A 21,099-nucleotide genomic window follows, 5' to 3' on the forward strand; every position below is an offset into this window, starting at 1 on the left:
GAGAAGAGCTCTCCCGAGGGGGTTACCTTGCGGGCGCGCTCCTGAGTCATACACTCGGCATCCATAGATGCATAGTGTATGAATCGGCCCGCCCCCTGGCGCCCGCATCATTGGATTTGATTGACAGCAGCGGCAGCCAATGGCTGCACTGCTATGAATCTATCCAATCAATGCCAGGACTGGAGAAAAGGACAGGTGAACTGGCTCAGGTAAGTAAAACGGGGGGCTGAAGGTGAAAAAAACACAAACCTTTACAACCCCTTTAATTGTTAATGGACCCAGGTGGTATACACACACTATTTCATTAGTTGCTGATGTTAGTATACCTACTAATACCCTAGTATGTCTATTGGGTGCATTAGACCCTGAATTGTTTCAACCAGGTATATATATATATATATATATATATATATATATATATATATACACACACAGTGGAACCTTGGATTACAAGCATAATCCGTTCCAGGAGAATGATTGTAATCCAAAGCATTTGCATATAAAAGCGAGTTTCCCCATAGGAGTCAATGGAAACAAATATAATTATTTCCACATTGACTTCTATTGTATGCAGTACCGCATGTGGCCAGAGGTGGGGGCGCCGGAGAGACTCTGAAATACTCGGGGACCTCTTTGGAGGCACTCGGAAATTCTTTTGCACTGCTCTGTATACATGTATTGCTACATTTCATGCTGGTTTGGACGTTCTGTCTATTTCGCCTTCTTAAAGCGGAGCTCCACCCTAAGGTGGAACTCCCGCTGATCGGAACCTTTCCCCCCTCCGGTGTCACATTTGACACCTTTTAGGGGGGAGGGCGGTGCAGATACCTGTTTAAAGACAGGTATTTGCACCCACTTCTGGCCACGCAGTCTCGGGCAGACTGCGGGCATGACGTCACCTCCTGTTCCCCCCCCCGTTGTATTCTGGGAACACTCGGCTCCCAGTACACAGCGGGAGCCAATTGGCAGACGTAGCGCGACTCGCGCATGCGCCGTATGGAACCGGGCAGTGAACCCGGAGAACTTCACTTCCTGGTTCCCTCACCGAGGATGGCGGGGGGGCAGCAGAGTGACGAGGGATCGCTCGTCCTCTAGTGCGGACGTCACTGGACTCCAGGACAGGTAAGTGTCCTAATATTAAAAGTCAGCAGCTGCAGTATTTGTAGCTGCTGGCTTTTAATATTTTTGTTTAAGCGCACATCCGCTTTAACTGGTATTTCTATGCAAGAATGTAAATCAATGCAATAGGTGTGATATGTAATGGAACTATGTTTATTCTCTGTTCTGACCTTTATTATCAATAAAAAAGTTTGGATGTAAAAAAACAATAAGAAAAACAGAGTCTTTGCGAGTGTATTGGAATAACTTGTTTTCCTACATGAACCGGATCTCTTAAATGACAGTAAGCTGTGCAAAAACATGTATTGTTGGGTGAAGCAACATTGAAACCCCATATGCATAGTCCAAAGATAGGGCGGTATCGTCTAGTTCAATAGAAACCAGCCGACGTTCAGCCCGTGTCGAAGGGACATGGCCGAAAAAGTTCTGACGATCGGCATCGATCCGCACTCTCAGCCAAGGATTTAGAGCGGTGACCGGTATGTTCTGCCAGGGGGCCATCCCATCAGATTGTTAGCATAGGATCTTCTCTCGAGTTCCTTGGGGGTTTTTTTTGTTTGTTTTTTTGCAGCGGGTTGAATGAAAAAAACTACTAGTGTGTACCAGGCTTGACACTCCATGAACCAAAGGCTTCATCGGGAACAAAGACATAATGACCTGCCGCCCCCCAAATTCCCCCTTCCAACCCAAATCCCCTCCTCCCCAATCTCCTTGTGACGCCCCCACCTCTCATGATACCACAGTACCCAACAACTGCCCCTCCTTCTCTCCCCTTTCCCTGGCCCTGATTCTGACAGCTGGGAAGTCTCCCTGCTGTCAGAATGCAATAGCTCAGCAAGATTGATTTCCCCATCCACATTGAATGTGTGGATAGGGGAATCAGGCCTTTTGTTTTTAAAGGCCAGCTTAAGACTACTCTCATACTACCAGATCTTACCGAGCGCATGGAAACAATACTACCAGTAGATCTATATACAGCATAGGTTGCCATTTTACCACTAGATCCTAGAGAGAGTGTAGGAAATGAGAACAGCAAAACAAACCAGGGAGGTTATGGGGAGTGTAATAAGACAAGACAAGCTCGAAAGTGGGAGTGTCTGTAATCAACCAGGGTATGTTATACATACAGTATCTCACAAAAGTAAGTACACCCCTCACATTTTTGTAAATATTTTATTATATCTTTTCATGTGACAACACTGAAGAAATTACACTTTGCTACAATGTAAAGTATTGAGTGTACAGCTTGTATAACAGTGTAAGTTTGCTGTCCCCTCAAAATAACTCAACACACAGCCATTAATGTCTAAACTGCTGGCAACAAAAGTGAGTACACCCCTAAGTGAAAATGTCCAAATTGGGCCCAAAGTGTCAATATTTTGTGTGGCCACCATTATTTTCCAGCACTGCCTTAACCCTCTTGGGCATGGAGTTCACCAGAGCTTCACAGGTTGTCCCTGGAGTCCTCTTCCACTCTTCCATGATGACATCACAGAGCTGGTGGATGTTGGAGACCTTGTGCTCCTCCATCTTCCGTTTGAGGATACCCCACAGATGCTCAATAGGGTTCAGGTCTGGAGACATGCTTGGCCAGTCCATCACCTTTACCCTCAGCTTCTTTAGCAAGGCAGTGGTCGCCTTGGAGGTGTGTTTGAGGTCGTTATCATGTTGGAATACTGCCCTGTGGCCCAGTCTCCAAGGGGAGGGGATCATGCTTTGCTTAAGTATGTCACAGTACATGTTGGCATTGATGGTTCCCTCAATGAACTGTAGCTCCCCAGTGTCGGCAGCACTCATGCAGCCCCAGACCATGACACTCCCACCACCATGCTTGACTGTAGGCAAGACACATTTGTCTTTGTACTCCTCACCTGGTTGCTGCCACAAACGCTTGACACCATCTAAACCAAATAAATTTATCTTGGTCTCATCAGACCACAGGACATGGTTCCAGTAATCCATGCCCTTAGTCTGCTTGTCTTCAGCAAACTGTTTGCGGGCATCATCGTTAGAAGAGTCTTTCTTCTGAAACGACAGCCATGCAGACCAATTTGATGCAGTGTGCGGCATATGGTCTGCAGCAATGCTGGCAGCACTTATGTCTATTTCCCAAAGACAACCTCTGCATATGATGCTGAGCACATGCACTCAACTTCTTTGGTCCACCATGGCAAGGCCTATTCTGAGTGTTTCCTGTCCTGGCAAACCGCTGAATGGTCTTCGCCACCGTGCTGCAGCTCAGTTTCAGGGTCTTGGCAATCTTCTTATAGCCTATGCCATCTTTATGTAGAGCAACAATAATTTTTTTCAGATCCTCAGAGAGTTCTTTGCCATGAGGTGCCATGTTGAACTTCCAGTGACCAGTATGAGAGAGTGAGAGCGATAACACCAAATTTAACACACCTGTTTCCCATTCACACCTGAGACCTTGTAACACTAACGAGTCACATGACACCGGGATGGGAAAATGGCTAATTGGGCCCAATTTGGACATTTTCACTTAGGGTGGACTCACTTTTCTTGCCAGCGGTTTAGACACTAATGGCTGTGTGTTGAGTTATTTTGAGGGTACGGCAAATTTACACTGCTATACAAGCTGTACACTCACTACTTTACATTGTAGCAAAGTGTAATTTCTTCAGTGTTGTCACATGAAAATATATAATAAAATATTTACAAAAATGTGAAGGGTGTACTCACTTTTGTGAGATACTGTGTGTACATAGGTAACGTAGATGGAAGAGAGTGCCAAGCTGTGGGTATCTGTCCAGACATAATTCTTTATTTTTATCAATAGCATTTTTAAAATAAGAACAAGTCAATGCTTTTTAGGGGTTACAAAGAGTTCCACATTCACCAGATCTGAAACATAACCAAAATAAACTTTTATTAACCACTTCCCGACCTCCTCATGTACATTTACGTCGGCAGAATGGCACGGACAGGCACATCCACGTACCTGTACGTCCTCTGCTAGACGTGGGTGGGGGGTCCGATCGGGACCCCCCCCCGTACATGCGGAGGTCAGGTCCGCTCGGGGAGCGATCCGGGACGACGGCGCGGCTATTTGTTTATAGCCGCTCCGTCGCGATCGCTCCCCGGCTTCCCCGTGCTTCACTGTGGCGGCGCATCGATCGAGTCATCCCTTTTATAGGGAAGACTCGATCGATGGTGTCAGACCTACAGCCACACCCCCCTACACTAGTAAACACACACTAAGTGATCCCTAAATGTTACAGCGCCCCCTGTGTTTAACTTCCAAACTGCAACTGTCATTTTCACAATAAAGAATGCAATTTAAATGCATTTTTTGCTGTGAAAATGACAATGATCCCAAAAATGTGTCAAAATTGTCCGAAGTGTCCGCCATAATGTCGCAGTCACGAAAAAAAATCGCTGATCGCCGCCATTACTAGTAAAAAAAAAGAAAAAAAAGAAAAAGAAAAAAAAACTATCCCCTATTTTGTAAACGCTATAAATTTTGCGCAAACCAACCGATAAACGATTATTGCGATTTTTTTTACCAAAAATAGGTAGAAGAATACGTATCGGCCTAAACCGAGGAAAAAAAAAATTTTTATATATGTTTTTGGGGGATATTTATTACAGCAAAAAGTAAAAAATATTGCATTTTTTTTTAAATTGTCGCTCTATTTTTGTTTATAGCGCAAAAAATAAAAACCGCAGAGGTGATCAAATACCACCAAAAGAAAGCTCTATTTGTGGGGAAAAAAGGACGCCAATTTTGTTTGGGAGCCACGTCGCACGACCGCGCAATTGTCTGTTAAAGCGACGCAGTCCCGAATTGTAAAAACCCCTTGGGTCTTTAGCCAGCATATTGGTCCGGGGCTTAAGTGGTTAATAATTATATGTATTTACTATATACAATATCACCACCTTTTAGAAGATTTTAATCTTATGTTGCTCCACCTCAGAATTGGTCAAAGTTTCTTTCTGTTGTCTATAAGCCCTGATTAAGAGGGACTTCCATGTAACCCACGAAAAGTGTTGCCTGTTCTTACTGAAAGCTTTTAATAAGACAAATAAAGACTAAATCACCTTACAAACCATTCAGTGTCTGCCAACCCTCTCTGTCAATCCTCCACTGGCTTCCCATTGCCCAACGAATAAAATTCAAAACATTAACAATAACATGCAAAGCCATATACAACTCTGCCCTGAGTTACATTACCAATCTTGTCTCTAAATATCACCCAAATCGTCCTCTCCGCTCCTTTCAAGACCCCCTGCTCTCTAGCTCCTTTGTCTCCTCCCCCATGCTCCTCTCCAGGACTTCTCCAGAGCCTCTCCTATCCTCTGGTACTCCCTACCCCAATCTGTCCAGCTATCTCTTACTCTGTCTACTTTTAAGCGATCCCTAATAACTCATCTCTTCAGGGAAGCCTATTCTGCCTTCAGATATTAAACCAATTATTTTATTTCTCCCATCAGTTCATCCCTCACAGTTATTATCTTTTGTTCCACCATTCCCTCCCTATTGGATTGTAAGCTCACAGGAGCAGGGCCCTCGTAACCCTCTTGTACTGAATTGTATTGTTTCCCTTGTCAGGCCAAGTCGACCTGTCATTGGCTACAGCAGAATAAAGTGAAGGTTCTGGAGTGGCCATCTCAGTCTCCTGACCTCAATATCATTGAGCCCCTCTGGGGAGATCTCAACCGTGCAGTTCATGCAAGACAGCCCAAGAATTTACAGGAACTGGAGGCTTTGTGCCAAGAGGAATGAGCAGCTTTACCATCTGAGGTCTCGTACACACGACCGAGGAACTCGTCGGAAAAGACACATCGTTTTCCTCGACGAGTTCCTTGTTAGGCTTGTCGAGGAACTCGACAAGCTTGCTTTGCGTACACACGCTCAAGACAAAATCTCCTCGTTCTCAAACGTGGTGACGTACAACACATACAATGGCAGGGGAAGTTCGATTTCACTGGCACAACCCTTGGGGCTGCTTTTGCTAATCTCATGTTACTGCGTGTTAAATAAAAGTTTGGTAAGAGACGATTTGCACTTTTCAGTCTGTTACAGCGTGAAAAATGTGTTATCTCCATTACAAATGCTACTTTTACTCCCGTCTCATACTTTATTCTGAGCATGCGCGGGTTTCTTAGCATACACACGCTCGAGTTTCTCGTCGAAAACCAGCCCGACAAGGAACACAACGAGGAAATTGAGACTCCTGTCGAGGAAAAAGAGAACTTGTTCTCTTTTTTCCTCGTCGAGTTCCTCGACAGTTTCCTCGATGAAAAACGTACACACGACCGTTTTCCTCGGCAAAAAAGCTCTGCCACCAATTTTCTTGATGGATTCTGTTGAGTTTCTCGGTCGTGTGTAGGAGGCCTCAGAAGATAAAGAGCCTCATTCACAAATACCCCCCAAAAAAACATTGAATCTGTCATTGATGTTAAAGGGGGCAATATTTGGGGTATGTAAACTTTTGATCAGGATCATTTGAGTAGTTTCTATTGTGATTAAACACAGATGATTGATAATAAATGGCTTCAGCCAAACACTAACCATGAGTGAAAGAAAAGTTTTTGTGTTATCATTCATATTCTCAGGAAAATGGCCAAGAAATCATAAATTCTGCAAGGGATTGTAAACTTATGAAGCACAACTGTATGTTGTAAAGCGCTGTGCAAACTGCCGGCGCTATATAAATCCTGTATTATAATAATAATAATTACATCTGCGGCTTGGCACTCTCTGTCTTCTACTTGATCTTCTACTTGACCCTACAGGCCACGGCAGGGTTCTTTTGGGGTCCAAGAGAGTAAAAAACGACTTCACTGTCCTTACTCATCTAGCCCAGGGTCCAGCACTCCACAACTTCTTTCTTCTAATACACATATGCATCCAAAATCAGAGTAAAACTAGGATCATGGGAAATGACTGAAGTGAACATACATTAACGTGGGCATAGTTTAAAAATAAAGAAATACATATTTACTTTTCTTACACTTTAAATTTAGTATTGAGCTTTGCTCTGTTTTATTTGTGTGCAAGAAAAAAATATACACAAAGCGTTAAAGTAGTCTTGGCCATTATCCATTAATGCTTTAACCTCCCTGGCGGGATGATTCTTTCTGGTTTTAGGTGCTGAATTATTTTGCATAAAAATTTGGCGTTTTATAATGTAGGCCTGTAATTCTTAGGAAAAACTCACTTAAATCTGACCAAACAGGAGTCTAGTAGACATCCCGGGTATGATAAAGTTTGAAACACAAAATCATAAATTATAATTTAATAAATAACTATAAATAATTATAACAAAAAATAATGTAATTATAATACAAATTATTCAATAATGTAATCAAATCAAAAACACTGAAATTTGCTCAGTTGCAGAATTGTCGCTGTCATTACTTTTATTTTTTTATGACAAATTTCCCCACAAATCGCTATCGCTCAATTCTCCAAGTGATTCTAATTTATTATCGCTGTTTTCTAGCTGCTCTAAAACCACTTTTCACATACAGGGACACTTTTTGGCTGCTATGGACAATCTACAGTTTCCAGGCAGAAAGAACAGTATTTATAATATAAAACTGCATGCAGGGCACTGGGCAGACAACTAGGGACAAAGGGTGTGTGTATTTATTTTATACAGTACTGTAATCTGTAAGATTACAGTATACTGTATATGTACTGTGTATTTACTTTTTTGAATTTGGCGCCGATCTCCGCCCCAGTGCGTCGTAACGTCGCAGGGAACAGAGCTCGGCGGCACTCGGACACTGTGTGAATCGAGCGAGGAGGCAGCTCGCTCACACAGCGGGGAGGCATCGTAGGATCCAGGGACAAGGTAAGTAACTCTGCCTGCCTGGATACTGCGATGCGATCCCGAGTCTGGCTCAGGGATACCGCTAACGGTACTGGATTTCCACCCCGAGCCAGACTTGGGATTACAGCCAGGGAGGTAAAGAGCCAGGCTGGGTTCAGACAGCAGGTGGGCCCAGTGTGTCCCCGTTCACTGTTTCAGGTCCAAATTAGGTCTGAATTTTTTTGGCTGAGCGGACAAAAAGACGCACAGGACTCTACTGCTGTGTGTTCCGTGGCCACCCCGGAGATGTGTGAACCTCCATTGAGAGCCGGTCACAATCTCTTGTCATGCAAATTTGATTCAGAGAAAACCGCATCCAATTCGCAATAGTGTGAACCCAGCCTAATGCCCTGTACACACAAGCGGAATGTAACAAAAGCTTTTTAGGACTACAACTGTGTAAAAAAAAATTATTGGGAATTTGGTAAAATACATGTGGTATGCAAAACAGTAGAGCAGAGTTGATCAACGTTTATGATCAAAACAATGTCCAGGTTTCTGTGTTCCACTTTCAATGCATCTAACTAGATTCTTCCGTGACTACAAAAATATCCAGACCACCCCCCAACACAACCCTAATGAAATAGCAAGTGTATCATATATATATATATATATATATATATATATATATATATATATATATATATATATATATGGAAACCTCAAAACCGACTGCAAACCTTGTGTCAATTCCTTACCAGTCTATAAAGCTGAGTTCACACTATTGCGAATTGGATGCGGTTTTCTCTGCATCCAATTTGCATGTCAGGAGACTGTGACCAGCTCTCAATGGAGCCGGTTCACACATCTTTGGGACGGCTGCGTAGCGAGTTGCACAGGAGTCCTGTGCATCTACTAGTTCGTTTTAGGTCCGAATTCATCCAAAAAGACCTGAAATGGTGAACAGGCATGCACCAGACCCCTGCTGTGAGCCGCTCTGCACCGAGGTGTGAACCCAGCCTGAGTAAGATCTCTTGGTAGGAATAGTAAACTATGCCCCTCTGGGTCTGGCTAAACCTGTTTATTAGTCCTGATGATAGAAAGCAAAGTAAATTCAGCACTCTTGGTCCTCAGCAAATTGCATCATAACACATTTCAGTAGTCCTTTCTCAAGGACTTTCTCAAGCTATTCCTTCTGCCACAGCCTCACTAATGTGATATAAATGATATCTACAATACAGAAGGAGAGTTTTATTAATGGCTGTGACCTGGAGGGTAAACTGGAACCTCATATGAGGATGTTACCACTGTAAACCCTGAACTAATTTTTGTTTAGAGTAACTTTTACCAATAATGGCACTCAGGTATCACTTATAAATCATGTAATACATGTAGAGGACATCTACATATCATAGTATAGAGCAGCCTTTCTCAACCTTTTCAACACAGTGGAACCCTTAAAATAACTTTCCAGTCTCACAAAACCCTTACTAAAAATTATTATACCTTCTAAGCTCGTAAACTCATCCTGATGGGCTGGAAATCGATCTCACCGCCCAAGGTAGCCTCCTGGATAACACATATGGGGAACACTCTGGTCATTGAAAGATATATCTATCAACACAGGGGAAGCCCAGGTAGATTCAAAAGAATTTGGGTACCATGGCTAGATACCCCTGGACTAAGTCCCAGAGAATTGGTGATGTCCAGAATCTTGCAATGCCCTACAGGAGGACCCCAATGAGCTAGTGATGTTCAACACTAGATGCACAATATTAGTATATATGCTTCAGTATATTGTAGACTTGAAGGTTCTGATGACAGGATAAATGTGAAGGACGCTAAAATGACCGTGCAATGTAACTATAAATATATGCAAATGCACTGTTTGTACATTGAAAATTGTTTAAACTTGTTCAATAAACATATTTTTGATTTAAAAAAAATTATAATTATTATACCTATAACTCATGATACATTAATGTGATGGTCAATAGGAAGGATGCTCCTTACACTTGTGGTCAATGGGAAGTATTACCTCTTTACAGATAGCTAAAAAGATCATTTGGCAACTTATCCGAGAGGCAAAAATTGCTCTTTGCCCGAGGAACACCTAGCGACCTCTGGAGGAACCCTAGGGAACCCTGGTTGAGAAGCCCCGGTATAGAGTGTAGGTATAAGTGCTCTGTTATGTAGATTTTGATAAGTACAGCTTTATTGAACTTGTAGCTTGCAATCACTTGTAGCACGGAATATTTTTCAAGCAGGAAGGGACAAGGGTTAGATCAGGCCTGCATCATCCTTCCAATGCATTATACCTACAACTCATGATACATTAATGTGATGGTCAATGGTAAGGATGCTCCTTACACTTGTGGTCAATGGGAAGTATTACCTCTTTACAGATAGCTAAAAAGATCAATACAGTAAAACCTTGGTTTGAGAGTAACTTGGTTTGAGAGCATTTTGCAAGACAAGCAAAATTAAAAAAATGTTTTACTTGATATACAAGTGATGTCTTGACATAAGAGTAGTGTCATATCACAGCTGAGTATAAGAAAAGAGAGGTGCCTCTAAATGTAGCAATATGGTTACATTTAATGAAGGTCATTTGGGAACTTGTCTGAGAGGCAAAAATTGCTCTTTGCTCAAAGTACCCCTAGCGACCTCTGGAGGAACCCTATGGATCCATAGAACCCTGGTTGAGAAGCCCTGGTATAGAGTGTAGGTTATAAGTGCTCTGTTATGTAGATTTTGATAAGTACAGCTTCATTGAACTTGTAGCTTGCAATCACTTCATTGGTCTTGTAGCACAGGATATTTTTCAAGCAGGAAGGGACAAGGGTTAGATCAGGCCTGCATCATCCTTCCAATGCATTGTGAACTTACCATAGTAAGTGTGGAGAGATAAGAGAGGGGCATACACAAAGGCAAAACAGAAGAGTAAAGGATGGAGAAAGGAAAAGAAAAAAGTAATAGATTCATCTCTATGTGATTCAGGATGACAATAACACTATCAGAAATCTTACTGTATCTCTGCCTCCATATCCCCTTTACCCATCCATATCAGTCAGCTTTCCAGCAAAGGGCACATCATTCTATTGTATACTGCATAATATATTTGATTACTCTGTACACTATCTTGCCATTTACCCAGGCATATACAGACCACTTGGCCACCTAACTAGACACACAAACACCACCTTGCTGTCTTACTTAGACATATTGTTTAACCACAGACCAACAAACCTCCCCATCTTCTAGGCAAGTCCTATAAACCTACAGATCAATCCACCATAAGGCAAAAGATTTGCAACTATTCCACTGTATAGTCAGAGACCTAGAGATCATTATAAGTTGCCAAACAAACCAACAATTTTATATGAAAAGATTTTCTAACCATTCCAGCTTGAAAAAAAGAAATAAATGACCAACTGATCATTTTCATTCCGGCTGTCATACTTTTCCCATTGTAAACCATACAGTCCTTATGCAGATGCCTGTAAAATACCTCTCTCCTTAGGTGCCTTCACATGTAAATATGCTATTCTGAAATTGAACTCGTGTTAACATAAAATATTTCTGAAAATAAACTCAAATAGGAAGAATATGTAGAATATATATTTTTTTCAATTTCAGAGAGCAACAGGGGTGTCAAGTTATTCCCTTTTCTGAGTATGCTGGTAAAATTTACATGTTAGCTAAGATCCTCTCCCATTAGTAGAAAAAGTTTTCAAAGTTACCCACCATACAAAACAAGTCATAGACACACACACACACACACTGACAGCACATCTCCACATCAAAATACCAAAAAAAAAAGAACATCAAAATACACAATTCTGTTCAGAGGCTTCAAGTGATACAAGAGGGTCCTGACATTAACAACTCTTTTTTGGGTATTTCTTAACCCTTCTGCTGATAAATAACAATTATACAAAGCAGTAGTGTTAAGTTACCTCTAGTTGGTGGTAAAAAAAAAAATATATATATATGAGACCCATGAACGGACTAGGAAAGGAATAATAGTTATGGAAGGGGAAGGGATCTACCTTATAGGCAACTCGAGCAGGGCATTTCTTCCCCAGACCCAAGGGAGGCGAGATAAGTCTGAGCATCTGATACAAGTCTGTGTATTTCATGCGACCCCTGGGAACAGAGAGAGAGGAGCCACAGAGCCATGGAAAGGAGGCAGATGAGACATGGTACGATGGAGCAGAAGAGGAGATGGGACATAATCAGCAAAAAGTAGAGGTTGTACAATGGATCATGGCGAAACGGTTGAAGGTTGAACACAGAGCAATAGAAAAGGATGAAAGACCAAGAGTCACCAAGGTCAACAAGCAATAACGGGAAAAGAAAGAGAGAGGAAGAGATTGATGAGATTGATTATTGTGATGAGGCATTTAGGTACAATGAGTGCCAAAAAGAATATTAATTAAAAAATAAATTGTCCAGTCAAAAGCAAGAATAAGTCATAAAGAAAAAGGAGGCAAGCCAACAAAACGATAGCAAGTAAAGGAAAATAAATAGATGAGGTGCATTGAATTATTATACAAAAAAAGTAAAAAGTGGAAGATATGAATGTCAGCATGTCGGGGTGAAAAAAAAAAAGGTAGAGTGGAAAGGGATATAAAGAGAGGAAAAGATTGAGTATAGAAGAGGAAGAAAAAAAATGAGAGGAAGATAAACATGAGAGAGAGCATATCCGAGGACACAGTTAGGGAGGGGGAGGAATCTGAGAAACATGGAGAGAAAAGGAGTGAAAAGAAATTAGATCAACTCTTTACTACCTGAGGAAGAGACGCAAAGAAATCACCCACAACGGGAACTGAAATCTTATCTCAGCCCCAAACAATAACACCTCAATCAGCTTTTCCAGGAGGAGGGTCCAAGCATTTTATAGGCTAGACCCTAAGAAATTACACTAGATCTCACAATGGAAACTCACATTTTTCTTCTTTTTTTCTACAGAATCTGCTTTTTGAACAGGAGTCCATTGGCAGGTGGAGGGATCTCATTTTACAACCTCTCTCCAGCACAGGTATTGGGAGATTTATGCCTTGTCCTGCCAGTATGAAACGGGAAGGTGGAGTAGGAGCAGGGAGGAAGATGTTTTTAGTGGTGGTGGTGGTAAAAAGGGGGGGGGGGTGTGTGGGAGCGAGGTATATGGAATGTGGAAGGAGAATCCAGAATGGTTAATGGAGCCCCCCTGAGACTCCTCCGCCCCCTCCCCCTTCATCAAGCAATTTTTTTTTTCTGTAAAGCAGGCTCCCCCACCCGAAAATAAAACATCATCCGAGCCCAGGCCACCCCTCGAAAAAACCCAGCAAGCCCATGCGTCTTCTGAAAAACTTTATACACTTTAGCTGCCATGGGTTAAATAGCTGACCTCCTGGCAACCAAAGATTGAAGGATGCACAATGTGTACAAAAGCTGAGTACAGCTTGATACTAAAAATATATATACGGTATATATATATTAAATTAGGTAGGTGAAAGCATCGCGCATTCCGCTGAAACTCTTGCAAAGGGACTAGTTTTGAAAGGTAGGAAGAAAAGGAATATTATCCGGGGGGGGGGGGGGGGTGAGAGAAGGAAGGGGATATAGGGTAAGGGTTGTGGAAATTCGTTCGTGTTTTTAATTTGGTTTGTTTTGGTTGCTTTTGTAATGGTTTTCCAAACCTTGCAGGCCACCCTGTGGGGGCATTTCTTCCCCAACCCCAGCGGTGGGGATATAACCCGTAACAAACTGTACATGTCCTTATAATGAATGCGCCCGCTGAAATAAGAACAGAAGGGAAGTTAGTTGAGAGGGGATGAAGCTTTCATGAATGACCCTCCCTGCACTCATACACTCTTGAGGTGTTGTGTCCTGTATGACTTAGTAAATATGATGGAATTGTACAACACACACTCACATTATCACTCAGTTATGGCTCAAGTCTCAAACTTCTCTTTTCTAAAATCAACATCATTTTATTTACTCCATCGTATCTTTTATAGTTTTTTTATGTAAGAGGGTTAAAAATGTGTGTTGCTCTAAGAAAGCAGATTCCTAATTAAAGTGGAAGTAAACCCCCCTATATTTTTCAGCCTAGAAGGCTGCCATCTTTGCCTCTCTTTAATTTACAACTGCCATGGTGCTGCACATGTGATCCGTTTAGACACCAGCCATTGGATGGTTTGACAGTTTGGTTGAGAGCACAACCAATGGGAGTGTTACATTTCCGTCACATGCCGGAAATGAAACTGTTTTATGGATGGGTTTACTTTCGCTTTAATCAGTTTTAAAAAGATATAATCTAGTTTGACGCCCCTCCTTTAATAAAAAAAAACACGTTATTATACCTCTTTTCCCAATTTAATAAACTATTCACTTGCTGGGTTACATTGTTAAATTTTTTATTGTCTTCTTCTTATTCTTTATTTGTTGTTCAATCAGCTGCATAATTTCTCTGAACATCAGTTAGGCTGCATTGCATAACGCGGCGTACGCTGCGTATTTTGCCGCGATTTGTAAACTTTTTTTTTTCTTTTTTTTTTACAAGACATTTACATTGATGTCTATGCGGAACGCCGAAAGCCGCCTGAAAAAAAGGGTCTGGGACTTTTTTTCAGGCGGCAGGCGTACGGCGTTTCGGCGTTCGGCGTGAGATTTGAACCATCTCATAGACATCAATGTAAATTCGCCCCTCCAGCAGCACGAGCATTGCGCTTCAGGCCTATATACGCCTAGGTGTGAATGGAGCCTTAAAGTGGTTGTAAAGCTTTAAGATTTTTCACCTTATTGCTTCTATGCATAAAGGTGAAAAACCTTCTGTGCTACAGCTCCTCCCCAGACCCTCCCCTTTTCTTACCTGAGCCCAATCCAATTCAACAATGTGCACGATCGCAAGTGACTCCAGCCGCTGTCGCTCTGCTTATTGGACAGATTAATAGCAGCAGGATTCATTGGCGCCTGCTGCTGTCAATCAAACGCTGTGACATGGGAGTCGGGGGCGGAGTAGAGTCCAGCTGTGTGTGTCAATGGATGCAGCAGGGGGACTCGGGAGCGTGCCTGCACAGGTTCCCCAGGGAAAGTTGCTCTCCGTGGGGGCACCCGCTGAAGGGGAGGAGCCAGAAGTGCTGCGGGGGTCCTCCAGAAGAGGAGGATTGGACTGCTCTGTGCAAAACCATTGCGCAAAGCAGGTACGTATAACATGTTTGTTATTTTTATTTAAAAAAAAAAAAATTAACCATGGGAGAGGAGGGAAGCCAGCAGTGGTGCGGTGGGAGGGGGGGGGGCTAGGGCAGTAGGGGGAATATATGCTGCACAGGGTGATTAGGCTGTGCCTGGGCTCACCTGGCACACCCTGTGCGCACCCCTATGGTTATAACACCTGTGTGCAAGGGGCTTAAAAGTAAATTTACTGCAGTACTGCCCACTCTTCCCTGACAACCTCTAACCACAGCTCTGGTCCCTAAAAGTGTAGTGACTATTCTGATAGCTCTCCTGTCCCCAATATAGACACAATGTCATAGCTGATACTCCAAGATGCCAGAGAGGTCATTGGGAGGGCCCTATCAAATTTTGAATGGCAAGAACGCAGTGACGTCATCGCGTACGACGAGCATGCGCTTGTCACATTCGATGCTGTTGCCGCCATCTTGCTACACCCTACCTATGCCTAGGAAGCTACCGCGCATGCGTCAAAGTCATTTTGAGGATGCGCGGGGGTTTCCACTGCGACTGGTAAGTATACACACTCTCGGGTTTCTCGGCAGGAAAAACACTGCCGAGAATCACAACGAGAAAATAGAGAGCAGGTTCTCTATTTTTCTCGTCTAGATTCTGAGAAGTTTTCTTGATGAGAAACCTGAAAGCCTCGTACACACGCACGGTATACTCGGCAAGAAAGCTCTGCCAGCAGTTTTCTTCCTAGTTCTTGCCTAGTAAACCGAGCGTGTGTACGAGGCTTCAGGCTTGTAAACGGTCAGCCTTTCAATGCCTCATGGGACTTGCAGTTTCACAAACAGCTGGAGCGCCACCAGTTTGAGACCCCTGTTTTAAAGCCTACGTTTAGTCAAAATGTAAAAAAAATCAGCACAAGGGACATTACTTGCAATCAATGTGATGTGTCCCTTGCGCTGCTGATTCCTGCATTAGTTGAAATCTTCCTCCTCCAATCCCCTCCTACCTCACACATGGGACTGATAGTAAGCAATGTCAATTGCTTTACTTAACATTGAAAGCCCACTACTTAGAGATCCATGTACAATTTTTTTGTTTTACATATAATCTTTCCCTATTATACAATATACAGTGGGCCAGATCCTCAAAAGGGATACGTCGGCGTAACTGCTGTTATGCCGACGTATCCCTGTTTCTAACTATGGAACTGATCCACAGAATCAGTTTTCCATAGTTAGGCAGAAGATCCGGCATGTGTAAGGGACTTACACTGTCGGATCTTAGGATGCAGTACCGCATCCGCCGCTGGGGGCATTTCGTGTCGAAATGCCGCCTCGGGTATGCAAATTAGCACTTACGGAGATCCACAAAGCTTTTCAGCTTCGTTTTTTCTCCGTAAGTTTTAGTTTGCAAACGCAAAATTAGGGCTGCTTTTACAAAGTGTAAACTGTTTACACCATGTAAAAGCAGACCCTTCTGTCCAGCGACGCAATTTTTTTTTTGTTTTGAATTTTTTTTTTTTTTACGCAACTTTATTGACCCGTCGCAATCCACAAAGCTCGGCGTAACGTAATTTCGCACTATGCACGTCGGGAAAATGACGTCACGAGCATGCGCAGTATGGCCGGCGCGGGAGCGCGCCTAATTTAAATGGGAATCGCCCCCATGAAAATAGGAACGCCTTGCGCCGGCGGAATTTAAGTTACACAGCCAAAAATTTCTAGGTAAGTGCTGTGTGGATCAGGCACTTATGTAGAAATTTTAAGGCAGTGTAACTTAAATGGAAAAAATTAAGTTACGCCGGATCTTTGTGGATTACCCCCTGATTACCCCCCCGATATATAGGCTCAATTCACAAAACCAAAGATAACACATCAGGGATCAAGGATGCCTATTTTCAAAGAAGTCAAAAATGAATTTAAATAGAGAGACACTTAGCTAGATTCAGGTAGAGTTAGGTCGGCGTATCAGTAGATACGCCGACCTAACTCTGAATCTGCGCCGACCTAGGTTTAAGTGTATTCTCAAACAGAGATACACTTAAACATATCTAAGATACGACGGCTTGCGCCGTCCTATCTTAGGGTGCAATATTGAGGCTGGCCGCTAGGTGGCGCTTCCATTGCGGTCGGCGTAGAATAAGTAAATCACTAGTTACACCTATTCACGAACATACGCCCGGCCGACGCAGTACAGATACGCTGTTTCCGTAACGCATTATCAGGCCTAAAGTTATTCCATCAAATAGTTGGAATAGTAATGTTAAAGTATGGCCGCCGTTCCCGCTTCGAAATTCGAAAATTTTACGTTGTTTGCGTAAGACGTCCGTGAATAGGGATTTACGTCGTTTACGTCCACGTCAAAATCAATAGGCCCGTGCGGCGCACTTAGCCGCAATGCACACTGGGAAATGTAGGCGCATGGCGCATGCGCAGTTGCAAAAAAACGTCAATCACGTCGGGTCAAAGCACATTAACATAAAACACGCCCCCTCAGCCGAATTTTAATTAAGCGTGCTCGCACCCGCCGCATTTACGCTACGCCGCCGTAAGTTAAGAGGCAAGTACTTTGAGAATACAGTACTTGCCTCTCTGACTTAAGGCGGCGTAGCGTAAATACGCTAAGCTACGCCGCCTTAAAGTTAAGGCAATCTCTCTGAATCTAGCTAACTATTTTTTTTAAATACAAATATATGACTGGAAAAAAATTTCCTTATCCTTGTGTTAAAACTTTAGTAATTGCGCCTGATGAATCATACCTATCATATGATATCTAGAGGAGAAGCACAGTGAGATCTAAAGAGAGGATTAGGTTGCCTGTAGCCCTCACAGTACAAGGATGAAAGGCACTGTACACCTAGTGACATCTTTGGCCCCTTTCACACTGAGGCACTTCTAAACTGCCAGTAAAACACTGAGCACTTTTGAAGCGCTTTTTAGGCACTTTTTAAGCTTTCCATTCATTTCAATGGGGAAGGGAGTTTTTTCACCGCCCTGCCAGCGTACTGCCCCAGTGCGAAAGCATTCATTGATTTCAATATAAATAGGTTTTTCGGGAGCTTCTCAAGTCGATTTTCTCTAGCGTGAAAGGGGCTTTAAGCACAAATGTGTCCTTAATGAAAGACTTTTAGAAACCATATACCTGAGTAATGGATGTAAATTAGCTGTTTTTTTTTTTTTTTTTTTTATAACTCGTAATCCCAGAAAGGATGAAGTCAATGCAGGATGGCACTGCACTTTGCACTAATTTTAAAATACAAGCTAAGCTTGGAGAATGCCTCTGTCTGTACACTGGATCATCTGGCCACAATATTGTTCTAAGGCAGTGATGGTGAACCTTGGCACCCCAGATGTTTTGGAACTACATTTCCCATGATGCTCAACTACACTGCAGAGTGCATGATCATCATGGGAAATCTAGTTCCAAAACATCTGGGGTGCCAAGGTTCGCCATCACTGTTCTGAAGGTCTAAGGAACACAAGCCCCTGATTTTGCCATATGTACAAGGCCTTAGAAACACAGACTCTCATTTTTAAATTTTCTAGCTGGACAACAATTAGGTTAGTTTAATTATTATTATTATTTTTTTTAATGGATCCTTCAGTATTCACTTTGAGAGTTTAGCCATAACCTCCAGACATACTGATGCAGAATGAAAAATAATGTATTTAGTCGCTAGAAACCTTGGCAAGAAAATAATACATATGCAGGAATGACTGAATGAAAAGGTATATAATAAAATATAAACATCGATGGACTAAAATTTGCAAAATACAAACAAAAAAAATACATAAAAAACATAGAAAATGAGAGAAAAAACATAATTACTTGAGAAAATACAAAACCTAAGATAATAAAAGCATATAATGCCTGGATATCTGTAGATAAGATGAAGAAAACATTTGTTGGACTGGACCTTAGTCTTCTGACTTGACATTGGCGTACGTCCATGGTTTCCTGAAGCATTTGTCTTTGAGCAAACCCTTCTTTCAGATGCAAAAAAAATAACAACAGCTAACCATGTTGCAGCACTTATGCCTAAACTCAATAATCCTGATTATGTAGAAAAAAAAATTTGATTTGATAAAATATTGTCTTATTTTTTTTCTTCACTCTGCTTCAAAACATTTGTTGGTTTTCAGGAAAAAATACAATAGCGAATGCTAGTATAGGCCTCTAAAAAAATCCATAAGGAATGTCCCTAAAAGGGGAACTAAACCCTCTTATCTTTTACAGCCAAGGAAGCTGCCAATTTAGCCTCTGTTTGTTCTACAGTTGCCATGATATATACAGATATATCCAGGTATGTATAAAATATGGCTCAGTTGTGATGCCAGCCATTTCTTGGCTTCACGGTTTGGTTGAGGGGACAAGTAACTGTGACAGGTATCTTTCACGGCATGTCTTGAATGTAACTGATTTAGGAAAACACCATTGATATAGAAATTCGACCAACCAAACCTTCAATTTCACCTCATGTTGCTACCGGAAATAATTTTCGTGTCTGGGAATCTTCTTTTCTTTCCGGGAAATTTATTTTCTTGCACATGCGCATTTCTTTTTCGATTACCGTATTTATTGGTGTATAACGCGCACTTTTTTCCCCTGAAAATAGGGGGGAAATCAGGGGTGTGCGTTATACGCCGATCCCTGCCATCTCCGAGGGAAGAGGAGGGACGAGTGCCGCCATCTGCTGTGTGCCGGGCGCTCCGTCACTCACAGCCACGCCTCCTGGCCCCGCATTGGGCAACTGTCTATCATATGAGCGGGGCCGGGAGGCGTGGCTGTGGGTGACGGAGCGCCCGGTACATAGGGGATCGCGGCTCTGTAATTCAGCGGCACGGAGCGCCCGTTACACAGAAGATCGCGGCTTTGTAATTCATCGGCATGGAGCGCCTGGTACACAGAAGATCGCGGCTCAGTGGTTCACGGGCACTCGTTCCTCCTCTTCCCTCGGAGACAGCAGGGATCTGACACTGGTGAGGCTGCAATGATGGCAATGTTTCCAAGGTCAGTGTTTCCGAAGCAGTGAGGGGGGTTATATATCACTTGTGGTCTAATTCAGCGGCACTCGTTCCTCCTCTTCCCTCAGAGATAGCAGGGATCTGAGACTGGCGAGGCTGCAATGATGGGGGTTTCAAAGTTCAAAGTTCTTTATTTAAAATGTTTTTTTCCTGAAACTTCCCTCCTAAAATTGGGGTGCGTGTTATACGCCGGTGCACGTTATACGCCGATAAATACTAAATACGGTACATTTCTTGCATGATTCTGCCATCATTGATTAGAAAATCGTTTGTTTTTCAAAAAATTTCCAACAAGTCCGATTATTAAAATTCGATTTTTGAAAATCTGAAAATTTGTACATTTTGTGATCCGAAGGCGCCACCATTGATTTAGAAATTCGACCAACCAAGCCTTCAATTTCACCTCATGTTGCTACAGAAAAGAATTTTCGTGTCTGGGAATCTTCTTTTCTTTCCGGGAATGTTCTTTTCTTGCACATTTCTTTTTCGATTACATTTCTCGCATGATTCTCCCTTCATTGATTAGAAAATCGTTTGTTTTTCCAAAAATTTCCAGCATGTCCGATTATTAAAATTCAATGGCCGCACGAAAATCGGCTGTTGCTGCAGCCCACTAATGGTGTGAAGTATGAACAAAAATTCTTAGATAAGATTTTCGAAAGACACTTCTTTCGAAATTCGACCTGCCTTAGTTCTGATTGAATGTAAAAACATTTATCCAAGAAAATAAAATTAATTAATAACAACTCCGTGGTTGCATAATCTGCCAGAAATTAAGCTGCACAAAAAAAAGAAGCAGGCTATAGCAGCATAGATATGAATTAGAATTTTAGCTGTGGGCTTATCTTCCAGTGTTTGTGGCTATCATGCAACCATTGTTATTGTCTTCTTCTTCAACTGGATTTTCAGCTTGGGTGCATAATATCCAAATATATAAAATATGGCTACAATGTATTTAGGTGAAGTCTATTAAAGAATAATCTGCCTTTCGCATGAGTTCAGAA

The 21,099-nt window shown here is 42.3% G+C and overlaps 1 protein-coding gene across 7 annotated transcripts in view; it reads right to left on the reverse strand.

Moving 5' to 3' along the window:
- The window catches only part of CACNA1A (calcium voltage-gated channel subunit alpha1 A), a 301,437-nt gene that overhangs the window by 71,817 nt on the left and 208,521 nt on the right, over positions 1 to 21,099 (reverse strand). For 5 of the 7 annotated variants that reach the window (XM_040346583.1, XM_040346582.1, XM_040346580.1 and 2 more), the window contains one exon: positions 13,583 to 13,679. In XM_040346583.1, the coding sequence (XP_040202517.1) occupies positions 13,583 to 13,679 (97 nt within the window). Of the gene's footprint in view, positions 1 to 11,950; positions 12,048 to 13,582; positions 13,680 to 21,099 lie in introns of all 7 variants that reach the window. The other 2 variants (XM_040346578.1, XM_040346577.1) reach the window with 1 other exon arrangement.

Source organism: Rana temporaria, chromosome 3 (assembly GCF_905171775.1).
Source record: "Rana temporaria chromosome 3, aRanTem1.1, whole genome shotgun sequence".
Lineage (NCBI taxonomy): Eukaryota > Metazoa > Chordata > Amphibia > Anura > Ranidae > Rana > Rana temporaria.